Below are 13434 nucleotides of genomic sequence, written 5' to 3' on the forward strand. Positions count from 1 at the left end.
GAACCCTCCCCTCCCACCGCGGCCCCCAGACAAACGTGTCCTTCGTCCCAGCTCCTTGAGCGTAGCGAGCAGGTCTTGCAGGATGCCACAACCACACACTTGGGACAGAAACCTGCAGAGCTGGCAAATGGTGGTCCTGCCTAGTTGGAGTACAGGGCCCCTTGCTCAGAACACCACCTGTATGGTCAGGACGGGAGATGGAAGAATGACCTTCACTGTCAGGTTACAGTTGGAGGGTTTCGCCTTCCCTCATCTCCTAGGTGCATTTTCTTTGCAAATTAGTTTTCTTCTCTGCTCCCCCTGCCCCCATGCACTGTCTACATGCAGCAGCAGCACTTCAGTCCTCACCAGAAAGACGAGGTTCATGGTGCTACAAGTTAAATGGCAAGGCAGCCAGGAAGAGTCGAACAAGCTCTCACAGCAGCAAGACAGCCAAGATAGTCTACAGAAACTGTACAGGCAGCAGAATAAAGCAGGGAAAGTGGAAGTGCCCCTGGCCTGCAACTGCTCTTGCACAAACTCTTAGCTCAGTCCAGAATATTACAGAGCCCTGCACTTCTTTCTCATGGCATCCAGTGCTGAGCTAGATGGATACCCGATTGCCTGACAAATGGGAACCATGTAGAGGACTAAACCAGAGAAGAACTGGACTGTGATTAGATGGTGTCTCTGATGTTGCATCGGTGATTGGAGAGTCAATGGATGAACGCAAAGTGGGGGAGATTTAGAATTCGATCTTACAGGCTGGAAAAGATTCATCCTGCATCACAACAGTGCTGCTGCTTGCCAGTACCATGATGTTTAGCTCCTGCTGCTTCTCATGGGTCTGTTGGTACCATTCTCGTGTCACCTCAGTATCATGTGTTGGGATCAATGTCACCTGGGAAAAGAAAGCAGCAGGGGTGATTTGTCTGAGAACAACTGCAGTGACAAACAATGCCCATAGGAGCTACGGCTAAAATTTTCCATTAATTTTGGAACACTGTACCCTTGTTCTATTTAATGTCTTTCAGATGTCACGTTCTCTAAGGCAGAGCTGGTGCTTTATTTTACGCAGTACCAGCACAGTGGTGCTCCGAGCCGGCTGCAAACCGGCAGTGCTAACATATTGTCATGATGAAAACGGCTGCAGCGCAGGGAAGAGCCTCTCTCTGCGGAGCTCCAGAAACAGCCTTAGAAAGATCCCTCCGTGCGAAAAGGAACAATGCTGAGAGTGTCACTGTTAATGGCCTGATATTAGACTTCATGTGCCTATTGACCCAACGGGCAGCTCAGGGACCTTGAAATCCGAGGCTGCTTCGTCTGAAAGAACATACACGCTTTCTTGTACCTGTCTGCAGAAAGAGTGCCCGCCCAGGATGTCCTGCAAACCTGACTAAGCAAGAACTACGTGTAAGAACACTCTGGTTTAAAAGCACTAAAAAAAAGGTTGCTATCAGAAAGATGTTCAGCTAGCAACAAACGCCACTGGGCGTGGGACACCGTGATGACAATTCAGACTGGGACGGTGCTTGTTTTCACTTGAGGGTAGGCTCGTGCTGCAGCAGGTCAGGAGGAGTGTATGATCTCTAAATGCTTCCTCCCCTCAGAAGGATGTGGAAAGGACCTATCTGCTTCCACTCACACCATTTTGCAGGTGTCCTCCTCATGGGTACAAACAGTTACTCTCCTAAGGCTGCAGAGCGGGCCATGCCCAGTACCATTTGCTCCCTCTTACTGTACTCCCTCTGGGTACCTTTGTGACACCCCCCTTCTCCCCAGCACGTGTGACACCAGGAGCATCACACACCCTCCTGGCCCTTCCGTGACCTACCTGCAGGTTCTCCCCCCACTGAGCCTTCCCTTCCAGGAGCGCATCCAACACTGCACGGCTCGGTTCTCCGTTGGCTGCATCGTTCCCGCTCACAACGTAGTATGATGCTCGAACCCGCTTGAAGAACTCCGGATCTGTGTTCTTTCCACTGCAGTGGTTGGGGATGTACGCCAGGTCCACATAGACAGGTGGACCCATGGGCACAGGCAAACTGCTCTTAGGACTGCTGGAAGCTTTGGAAAAAAGAAAACAGAGGCTATCAAAACCCTTCTGGAAAGGACAAACACTCAAATTAACACTGAAGGACTTCTGAATTCCAGAAAAGTTTCTCCCTGCAGCTGCAGCCACAAAGTGAAGATTTATCCAGGCTCTGCTGCTCAGAGGTGACCTGGGTGCATTTCTGGGCCAGTGCTGTCACAGCTCTCGGGAGGGAAAGGGAGCCCTGCTCTTCTTTGGGGAGGGACTGGAAGGCTTTAGGCTCAGCAGCTTTTCCGGGGGAAGGGAATCAAAAATCTCCATTATTAGCTTTTGCAGACTTGTCGTCCCAATCAATATTTAGTCCTCATTTTTGTTGTTTAATAACCTACATTTGATAAAGAAACCTGTTCTGATGGCCTTTATATGCTATCTTAGGGTATTACAGTAGTCTTTCTGGAAGCTCCCTCCTGGCTTTCTGCCATTCCTGTGAATTGCTGCTATTCCAAGGACTCTATTGCTCTTTCCTATCAACCTTTTCTACCTCTTTTCTTCATTTGCTGCTGCTTACATTTACGAGATGAGAGATGGTCAAAGAACAGTTGTTATACTCAGCTATATACATATATATACACACACCACCCATAGAAGGACTGTCCGCTCTCCCTCCTGCTCTCTGTGGAATCACCGAGGTCTCTGTCCTCTTTTTCCTTCCACGGACTATCACTGTGTGGGCTCTTCTGTGAGCAAAAAGCCACTAACTAGTAGCTTGGACAACTCGTCGTGCTGCCTAGCTGCTACACAAACGAAAAATCCCCTACCTGTCTCAGCCAGCCTTATGGATGTCTAGTCCTCATCCCAAGTTTGATTTGGGCAAATCACAGCACTGCTCCATGCACAACCTCTACAGCCTGTATCTTTGCCTCAACCCTCCCTTCGGACGCGCACGTCCAGGCACCGCACCTTGCCAGTCCTTTCTGTGCAGCGCCTCGAGGGCAGGACGGTTCTGCGCAGACCCTGCCAACGCCCTGCTGCAGGCTCCCTCCTGGCTGTGCCCGTTTGCCTGGCAGCTGCTGGCGACGGGCAGCTGGCTCAGCCCCTCTCCAGTCCATATTCCTTTGCAGAGCCCTCCCTGGCGCTGTGACTCACTGCGCCGTCCGCTGCTTTCCCCCCACTCCCCTACACTGAGCAGCCCCTCCACAACCGCTTGGCCTGGCCATCGCCCTTGCTGTCACTGACACCAGTTTGCCTCACCTCAGCTGCGTTTGCAACACGCACAGGGCTCTTTTCAGGTTCTTCCCCTTCGGCTGCTCTCACTCAAGAGGAACTCCCCGCTGCAAGCCTTCCCCCGCTTCCCCTCCTGCACCCTCTCTTTGCCACCGTGCCTGCAACGGGCGTCCGCTGAGGCCACGGCACATCAGCTGTGTTGCAGGTTTCGCCATGCTCCCTGGCACTACCGCCTCCTGGCTCTTGTCTTACACTCGGCATCGATGCTCGGGAGCGAAGGATTAGTATTTGCTCTCTGCCTGTAAAGTGCCCGGCACCATGCCGTCTCAGCGCAGACGTGGCGATGATGCAATACTCTATCACCTAATACTGGTATCATCTGGTAGGATACCAGTAAAGGACTGGTCTCTGTGTGAACACTTAGCAAGAGGCCGTGGGCTGTACCCACACTTGAGGCTGAGTCCCTCTTTCGCACCTTTATTCAGGGAAAAGAGAAGACCTCGGTTTCCAACAGCCAGACTGCCCGTTCAGTGCCCCGAGCGCGGCACTCGAAGTGGGAGCTGTTCCCATCCCACCTCCGCTGAACACGTCAGAGGGAAGGACGCACCCGACCACGGCGGCGTCCCGTTATTCTACGTGACAGCTTTACCTCGGTCCAGTGCAATGCACTTACCCCACTCACAGGCTGAGAGGTTGCCACCTCTTTTTAAAACACACACACATATTTCGCCCTTCGATTTCTGGCCTTTCTGTGACAGCACCCACCTCCAAAACCGACTGCCCCCCCCGCAGCCTCTGGCTGGAACCGAATCTTGGCCTGCGAGGTTCTGAGTTAGGGCTCGCAGGTCCGTCTCTCTTCAGAGGTGGTTGCATTCGGCTCTACAGAGGTTGAGTTTTCCTCACGGCTTTCATCTTTTTAAGTGATTTGTGTCACAACCTCTGTACCTTATCACTGCTTATAACTTTTTATGTCTGACTGGGAAGTCCTGTTCTCTGTTCTGCTACATTTAACCCCGTGCTTTTTCTCTGTCTTGGACCTAAAGAGAACATGCACGCTTAAGGAAGAATTTCTTACCGGGGTTTGTTTTGATGCCATTGACAAGGCTCTTGCCAGGGTTGCTGTGACTACTGCGGGATAACTCATCCTCTGTGTGAGGAGGCTGCACCAGCGCACCGCGTGCTTTGGGCTTCTCTCCTCCATCTCTCTCTTTTTTGGCAGTGACAGATTTTGGAGATTTGTCCGATGGCTGTTTCACAGGAGTGGGTGATCGTTTCCCTTTCACATCTAATTTCCGGGCAGGTGAGGAAGATTTGGGTTTGCTCAAAGGCTTCCTCACACCTTTGTTCTTTTCTTTTATGTCTTTCTTGGAAATTTTATCAGTTCTGCTCACGCTTTGCTCATTTACCAACATATCAGGGTCTACCATGCAGACATCAGGGTGAGGAGGATGGGGATGGGGATCTACCATTGGAACAGGCTGAGGATCATGGCTGGACCTAGAACTGGCATGATGAGCATTCCCAACAGCTTTGTCCACTGGGAGGAAATCGGCATCTTCGTCCGAGTCCATGTTGGCATCTGCTGTGATGGACGGACATTCCTCTGTCTCGGGCGGGACGTCCGAGTCTGACTGGGAGGTTCCAGAATCACTCACTGACGTTGGAGGGGTTTCCTCCACTGTGGCACTTTGCATGGGGCTACTGCCAGCGTGGGGTGGTCTTCCTTGCACTGAAGGGTGACCGTCCTCCTGCGAGAGGTCACTGTCTTCAGAGAGCTCATGAGGGCTCGGGTTGATGAACGACGGAGAGAGCTCTCCCTTCCTCTGCTTGTATTCACATGAGGAAAATTTCTGTCCACAATCAAAACTGCCTCCTAAATGTGGCTCCATCTCATGGGAAGCATCTCCATGGTCCTCTGTTTTTCCACCCCTCTGCACACCTGGGAAAAAGGGCTGGAAACTGTGTTCAGGGGACATCAGAGAGGAAGGACGGCTCTGCCTCTCTGTGTCCTCTTTGCCTGCACACGGAGAAAAACTGCTGTCAGAATCAGGACACGTTTTTTCATCTTTTGCCTCTGCTGCATGGTATGTACTGTGGAAAGCTTGCAGACTGGTGCTCACCTCTGTTGGACCATTGGCTGTGGTTTCATCTTCATGATGAGGAAATGATGTCAACACATCAGGGAGAGACGTCAGTGTCATCAGCTGTTCTGCAAATGGTGCCTTCTGCTCTGGACTGCTTACACAGGGTTGCCGCTGTTTCTCTGCAGAGAAAGGTGTGGGCTGTGAACTCCGGCACTCCGTTCTGCACGGCGAAATGCTGTCGCCCATGCCACTTGTGAATGGAGAACCATGTTCTTCAGCAAACACAAAGTCTTTGGTTTCAGCTGTATGTGTTTTCACAGCATTATCTGGAATCTGTGGAGACACATCCCAAAGACTCCTGGTGCCTGGTTCTGCTCCCTCACCCGTGTACGTGGAAAGCATATGGGAGTAGAAACTCTCTGCTGTAGTCGATATCACAGGAGTGGTGGCTTCAGATGAAGGTTCCTCTGACAGGCTGGACGAGTCATCTTTCAGCTGCTGTTGGGGCACAGACTCTCTTTCCACAGCTTTGGAGAACAACTTATCTTCCTCATACGGACTCAGCGGTGAGAATTTAGTAAAAGACGAGTCAAGGCTGCCGATTTTCTCCGAAACCTCCAAGTACTCATCTTTCTTCCCCTGGTCTGACAGCAAAGCACAAGGAACCTTTAAAGGAAGAGAGATATCCCCCAAACGGCTTGCTGAGGTTTGCTCGTGTCTGAACACGCTGGATGTTTCACTCTTTCCTAGCAGGGAGCATTCAAATCCAGGAGAGCTATCCATCGCTCTGCCCTCTGCTGTTGGGCCCTTTCTGTATGCCTCTCCCTCTTTTCCAGACGCAGATTTCAAGTATGTGGCTTGCTCTTGGCACTCTGAGACCACCGCTGCACCTGGATAATCTGTTATGCAGAAATGTGATTCTTTTGTGGATTTTTCAGCAACCTCTCTCTTTTGTGAAGAATCTTGTCTTAAATGGCACATTTCTGAAGCCTGCTCTTCTCTGCCCGTGTCTGGCAGGTCGCTGTAACCAGCAACATATGTCCCCACAACAGCGGCCGATGCGGTTTTCCTACTTGCGTATTCCTCTTTCCACGCGGGATCAGAGGGTGAGGAGGCAGTGGAACTGGGTGAAATGGACTCCTGACGCTTGCTTTGCAGAAGGGGTTCTGATAGGTGAAACTTGTCCATTGCCGAGATGTGTGCGTAGGCTGCGCCGGCAGCTTCAGCAGGGCTGTGCAGCTTAGACTCCTTTTCAGATTTCTCCTTAGCGCCTTTTTCTAACTCTGAGTCACTCGTGCTTTCTTCCCCTCGACCTGCTTTCTCGTAGTATGTATCTTTGGGACTCGGGCTTTCAGATTTCAGGGACAGGGATATCTGCTCCTGGCTAGACAAAACGATGTTCTCATCTGGACAAGCAGCATCCATATAGGCAGCTGATTTTTCTTGATAAAACGTGTCAGTCGCGTCTGTGGGAGAGGCAGATGCTGTGCTTGCGGATGATGGGTGCAGTTCAGAGTCCAGTTCTCCTGGCAAAGCAGAAGACACCTTCAGTTTTTCCTGTCCTTCAGATATCCTAGGCTTATCTGTTTCAGACAAGGGCGAGTATCTTTCATGGATGTCTGTATAGTCAAAGGCTGAATCTGCTTTATCTTTAGGGGATGCTGGAGATGACAACTCCTTCTCAGCAGAGGTATAAAGGCAGGACTCTTCTTCCTTTGCAGAGACGTGAAAACCTTCGCCTTTCTGAGAGATCAGTGCCGTTGCTGGCACCTTGTCAGTGTGACCTGGGCTGTCTGCACCCTTGGCTGTGAAGGGGGAGGGCCCAGCTCCAGACACAATTATCTTCTCATAGATGTCAGCATACTTGAAACTTCTTTCATCAGGGTAGGGAGTTGGTTCTCTTTCTTCTTGCTCTTGTCTTGTAGAGCTGTCATCAACTCTGGGTCTGCAGACCCCTTCCTCATAGGAATAAGGCTCAGGGGAGCTCCTGGAATAGGTCTCTAGGGCAGAACCCACAGCCTCAGCATGGCCCACGGCAGCACCGCTTTTTTGACAAGGGCCTTGTCCTAGAGGGGAGTGTGCACGCTGCCCTGACGCTGCAGCACTTTCTTCTGGGGATGCTGCTATATATTCATGTTCTGCTGGTCTGGTCGATTGCAGCAGAGTAGACGCTGCTGCCATCTGCTCTTTTCTCCCTGTAGAATCGTACAGACCCTCAGTGGATTTGCAGTCATCCTCTTGCTTTCTATCTGACTTGTATTTACACTCTGATTCCTGATACAGGCCACTGATCTCTGATTTCTTCTCTGTGTCCTTCGACAGGACCTCCTCCCGTAAAGGCGGCTTGCACTCATCTAACTTGTAAGGCCTTTCCGTTTCTGGCGTTGCGTCCATCTCCTTTTCCAGAGTGGTTGCCATTACAGACAGGGGAGATGCCGTCAGTGCTTGGTCTAGTGACTTTGCATAGATATCCAGGACAGCTTTCTCCTCATCATCTAAGTAGGAGTAATCTGGTTTAGATGTCAACAACAATTCTTGCCTTTCTTTGGTTCCAGTTAATGCTTTGGCCTGACTTTCCTCGCCAGAGACATATTGAGAAGGCAGAGGAGAACTTTCCATTTGTGTTCTTGCTGGAAGAGAGATGTCAGCAGGAACGATTTCCACTTTCTCTGTTTCTGATGTAGGTTTGGCACTCTTCTGTGTGTCTTCTTTGTGATCACACGATTCCATCTTTAAACATTCTGCTTCTGCTTGCAGTAGCACAGGTTTGTCTTCAGGGTGACGAAGATCCTCATCCTCCTCACTGGGTAGCTGCCCTCCTCTGCCCGTCTCTCCTCCTTCCTGAAGATACCCATGCGCAGAGCCCCATGCTTCGCTTTCTGCTTTTCTCCAGGTGTGACTGCCAGGCACTGCAGGAGACAGGATCTCCTCCTCTCCCATTTTAGGAAGGGATTTTGTTTCATATTCTGGTACCTCATCCAAGAACGTGCTCTCTCTCTCTTTATCATATCTCTGCCGCTTGCCCTGCACAGGGATCTCCTCCACCTCTTCGGGAAACCACACTTTCTTCTCATAACTTAAATCTTTCATGTAAAAGTCTTCCATTTCTGGAGATTTTTCTTCTTGAGCTTCCTTGGACCTGCAAGATTTTACACCTTCAGCAGAAATGTGTGAAGCTGTTTTATCCTCAGTTGGGCTAGATTCTGTAAAGTGTAAGCCCTTCGCATCTGGAGATGCTTCCTGAGAGTCCAAGCCTGCAGTTCCTCCCCTAAACGGTCCCTTTTCTCCTGCAGAAAATAAACTGCTGTCATCTGGAGACATGTCTTCAGTCGAAGTATCTCTGGGTGACGTGTCTTTAACTGAGCTACTTTCTGGGCAAGGAAAAGATTTTGACACTTCTTTCGTGAGTTCTTTGGCAGAAATTTTCAGTGATGTTTCATATGTAGCTGGGCTCTGCTCTGTGAAATCCATGGATTTCACAGCTTCTGAAGGGAATTTGTCAGTAAAGTCAGACATAGTTTTTTCTTTTGCAGGTATCTCTTCTGTGAAACTAAGAGATTTGATATCTTCTGGAGAAACTCCTTTAACAAAAAGGTCTGAAGAGATTTCCTTGCTGGGACTCTCACTGAGAGAAATGGATTTGGTCTCTTCTGGAGAAATGTCTTTAATGGAAACATGAGAAGATTTTTCTTCTTCTGAAGTGTCTCCTGTGAAATACAGCAGTTTGCCTTCTTCAGTAGTCACTCCCTTAACAGAAATATCTGAGGATTTTTCTTTACCAATACTTTCTTCTGTAAAAGAAAGTGACTTGGTGTCATCTGGCGAGAACTGGGGAGATTTGTCACTTTCAGATCTGCTTTGGCTTGTGAACTGTGAAGGACCCACATCTCCCAGAGATGCTTCTGTGGTAGAGAATGGCTCAAAGGACAAGTGTTTTGAAAATCCCATTAAACTTTCTGTCATGGTTTTAGTTCCTTGCTCCTTTTCTGGCTCCAGAAACACATCTGTGCTGGGAGGGGGCAGCACGGGACGCTCCTCCTCCTCCCCTACCACCACCGTGTCCTGCTTGTGGTAGGAGAGCCAGGGCAGCTCCTCCTTCCCCACCGGCTCTTCCCGCACCTCCTCCCCAGGAGACACTGGAACGTCGCTGCCCAAGTCCAGCTTGTGCTGTACAGGTCCAGGCACTTCTTTTTCATGTCTGTATTTAGCTGCAGATAGCTCGTCTTCTCTGAGAGGTTCACCCTTGGCTCCCTTCACCACAACAGAAGTTTGGCCTTCCACCTTCTTGGCAGCAGCATCTGTTTGTTTTTCAAATAGATCTGAATCTACTGTTTCTAGTTTTTCCTCCACTGGAGACTGGTGGAAAGGTGTGTGTCCTGCACTAGTGGGGCCAGATGGGGTGGGAGAGGCCATTTTGACTGTACTATCGTCAGGACTCATGCATCGTTCTTCAGCCTCTGCAGAGTCAACCTGGGAAAACGGTGTTTCTTCAGTGGATAATGGCAGACCAGAAGTTTGCATCACTTCTGTGGGAACACTGATTAACACGTTATCAGGACAGCCTTGATGAGCAAATATGGGGGCATTGTAATGCCCCCTGAGTTTCTCGGGCATTTCAATATTGGGAGTCCCATCTTCTTCTTCCTCTTCATCTTCTGCCTCTTCATGAAGATCCTTTTTTTGAGCTTCCAGTTTTCTCTCTCCTTCTGCTAACGCATGGAAATCTTCAGGGGGTGGAGATTTAAAACATTTGTCTTCCTCCAAGGATGATGTGGGAGAGATTGTGCCAGCAGAGGGAACATAGTCGAGACCTTGGGTTGCTTCAGTCCGAGAGGAGGGCATGCTGTTTACCGTGTCTAGAAGTAAAGAGCTTTTCCCAGTCTCTTCTGTTTGTGGTGCTGTTATAGATGCAACAGATTGGTCTTCTGCTACTGAAGTTGCAAAAGATGAAAGCTTATCACATTCTGTAATGGAGGTAGCAGAGGATATATGTTCCTCCTCAGCCAGAGGTGCTGCCACAATGTTGGTGGGATATGCCAGGATTTCAGACTCCTGGCCAGCATAGCCCTTGGCGGAAAGGTCAGCAGTAGGCACGGCCTGTATTCCATGTATTGCTTCAAAAGAGCCTGGGTGGTCAGGAACAGAAATGTCATAGGCATTGACATCATACTTCAAGTGTGGGATCCTCTCTTCCTGTTCATCATGTATTTCTTCATCAGAAATGGTCTGCTCCGTTTCCGAGTAGCCTGGGATAGTTTCATCTTGGATATATGAAACATGTTCTGCTGTTGCTCCTGGTGGGACTGGCAGACTGCTCAGATACGACTCTTCCTTTGTTACATCCTTTCCAAGTAATTTGTTTTTCTCACCCATGTCACTAAATTCTTTTTCCTTTTCTGTAGTGGTAAATATTTTGTCCTCTCTCTCATCCTGATTCAGCTCATAGAAGTCTCTATTCTTTTCCACCTTCTCCTCTGCCTTCATGTGCTGTTCTTCCTTTTCTTCCAGTTCTGCCTTTTCTATCACATCTTCCCTCTTTTCCTTCTCACCCTCTTCCTGTGCCTCTGTCCCCTCAGTATACTTTTCACAAGTCTTTGTTTCTGCTTCCCTCTGCTTTCTGTCCAAAGAGATCTTCTCCTCTTCCTCCTTTTCTTCCTCTCTGAACGCTGATGACCGAACACCCTTTGCTAAGAGGTCTGTCTGTGATGGTGCCTGTTCTTTGTCTGGAAACAGCTGAACTTCCTCGTCCTGCTCAGCTCTTCCCTCGCAGTATCTCACGTCACGATTTTCATCTATTGTTCTTCTTTCATCCTCTATTTTTTCAGCATGAGCTGCTCTCAGTTCTAGCTGATGGGCTGCCTTTTCCTCTGCCGGTGATTCTTTGTCCGTATCCGTAGTAGTTATTCCCTGACCAGGAATGCTTGTTTTCAAAATCAGATCCACGTCAAGGCAAGTCTGAGCAATCATGGCAGCAGAGTCGTCTACCTCTGTTTCAGGTACTCTCATAATCTTATCACTAACCTCAGTATCAGACGTTTCTTGAGTCACCTGCAAGGCCCCTTTCTCCTCGTGCTTCAGTTCCTCAAAGTCCTTTGTAAGATCTTCTGGCGAAGACAGGACTAACCTCTGCTCAGCTAGGGAAGTCTCTCCTGGCTCCACCTGTACAGGTGCCTTCTCCATTGGTGATGTCTTCAGGTCAGCAGGTACTTCCTTTTCAGGTTTGACTTTGATCTTCTCAGTTTTGAGTCTGCCTGGAACTTTTGCCTTGTATAATGTTTTTCTTACTTCTGGGGTAAACGGTTTTAAGTCTGGTTTAGAAATTTTTTTGGGCTCTGGTTTGGTTTCTTTCTTTTTATCCTCTTTCTTTGAATCTTTTTTTTCTTCTTTCTTTCCGTCATCTTTTTTTAAGTCCTTCTTCTCCTTCTTAATCTCCTTCTTTTCTTTGTCTTTCTTCTCCTCCAGTTTGGATACTTTCTCTTTGAGATGCTTTTTTCCAACCTTGTCTTTTGCCAATTTTCTTTTCTCAGCTTTGAGAGCATCACTGGTTTCTGTCTTTATCTTTTCATGTTTAACAGGTTTCTCAGGAGTTTTCTCCGAGGGTTCTTTAACCTTTTTCTCAATTTTAGCATCCTTTATGACTTCTGGTTTTGCCTCCTTAATCCCCTCCTCAACTGCCTCTTCTTTCTTAGCTTGCTTTGTCACCGATGGCTTGGGGGAAGATTTAAGACTCTCTTTACTGTCGGTTCTCTGTTTAATTTTGGTCTGCTTCAGCACAGGTGGAGGTATTCCAGAAGTGATATCTTTCTGAGTAGCCACTGGGTACCTCAGAAAATCCAGGTGCTTGAGTTTCTCAAGACCTTCCAGGATCTTATTTTGAGGAGCATTTCCAGGAAACAAAACCCTTACAATTTTCTCTGTTGGGCTAGCTGGAAGCCACACCACTAGGGCTGTGATGGATGTGAGATAGGGAACAGAAATTTCACCTTCTTTCCCACTTGCGAGAATTATGCCAGTCTTTGCTTTACTATTACCAGCCCATTTCTGCATTAGAAACTGCATTTCTTTACTGTCCTTGACAGGATTCAGTATATACATGTCCAGCTTACCCACCCCCATTTTGTGGAAAAGCGTGATAGGTTCAATGGTACTGCTCACCACCCTGTAGAGGGGCTCTGATTTAATGCCCAGTCTGTTGAGATACTGCAGTGTCAGACAAGCTTCTTCGATGCTCCTCTTTACTTTCATGGACGATTCAGGCATCTTCAGTTTTTCAGGAACGTTAAAAAAAACCACCCCTAGCTCAGGAGAAATGAGGTTCTTCATCCAGTCACTGTAGTTGGTAGAGCCCTGGGATTGTTCCTCCTCTTGCTCAGCAACCTTCCTCTGCAGCAGCCCATTGATGCCAGGTAGGTTGTCTGCACCAATGTGGGTCAGCAGGATTGAGTCAATCCTATCCAGGTGCCTTACCAGCTTCCAGAAGCAAGATTTCCTGTCAGAGCCACCATCCACAAGGATGTTAAACCCATTGACAGCAAAGAGAGCAGAATCACCTCTTCCCCCAGGGAATATGTAGCAGCAGGGTTTAGAAAGCTTCAAAAAGCCCCCTGAGGTGGGTGGCTCCAGGAGCTCAAATGGAGACGGCACGTCAACTGTCTCAGAGACATATTCTGCAAACTCAGACACCCCATCCATTTCTGGCAGAACTGGATCAGGATTCAGTTTCAGATTAATAATTTCCTGAAATCGAGGATGCCCAAGGTTGCTCCAGTCTCCTTCTCCCGGGCACGACACAGTAAGGGAGGCCTTGATATCTGAATCAGTGTTGCTAAGAATCTGGGTGACCTAATGAGACAAGCACAGACAAATAAAGGTCAAACAGAGCTCTGAGACCAATTCAGCACTTAAAAAAAAAATAGCCAGTTAATGCAGAAATACTGAAGACGCCATGAGCGCTTTACCGGCAGGGAACACTGGGGATAGATTAAATAGTCCAAAGGCCCATTGCAAATAGATGCGTGGGGCCACGTTCTGCTCTGTTTTGAAGTCCTTGATGTTGATGGGCTGTTATGCTTCCTGGCTGCTGGGGCAGCCCAGTGACAAGACCTCAGGAAAGAA

At 48.8% G+C, this 13434-nt stretch overlaps 1 protein-coding gene across 1 annotated transcript; it reads right to left on the reverse strand.

The window, feature by feature from the left end:
* Nucleotides 1-724: 724 nt before the first annotated feature.
* On the reverse strand, nt 725-13026 carry MAP1A (microtubule associated protein 1A; the record flags this gene model as incomplete). The annotated part of the gene is made up of 3 exons (XM_082321505.1): nt 4311-13026; nt 1814-2046; nt 725-880 (listed from the first exon to the last, which is right to left on the reverse strand). The coding sequence occupies exons 1-3, from the start codon at nt 13009-13011 to the stop codon at nt 725-727; spliced, it is 9090 nt and encodes a 3029-aa protein (XP_082177631.1). The 5' UTR covers nt 13012-13026.
* Between the last annotated feature and the right edge of the window lie 408 nt (nt 13027-13434).

The sequence above is a fragment of the Platalea leucorodia genome (assembly GCF_965183815.1).
Source record: "Platalea leucorodia genome assembly, chromosome: 9".
NCBI lineage: Eukaryota > Metazoa > Chordata > Aves > Pelecaniformes > Threskiornithidae > Platalea > Platalea leucorodia.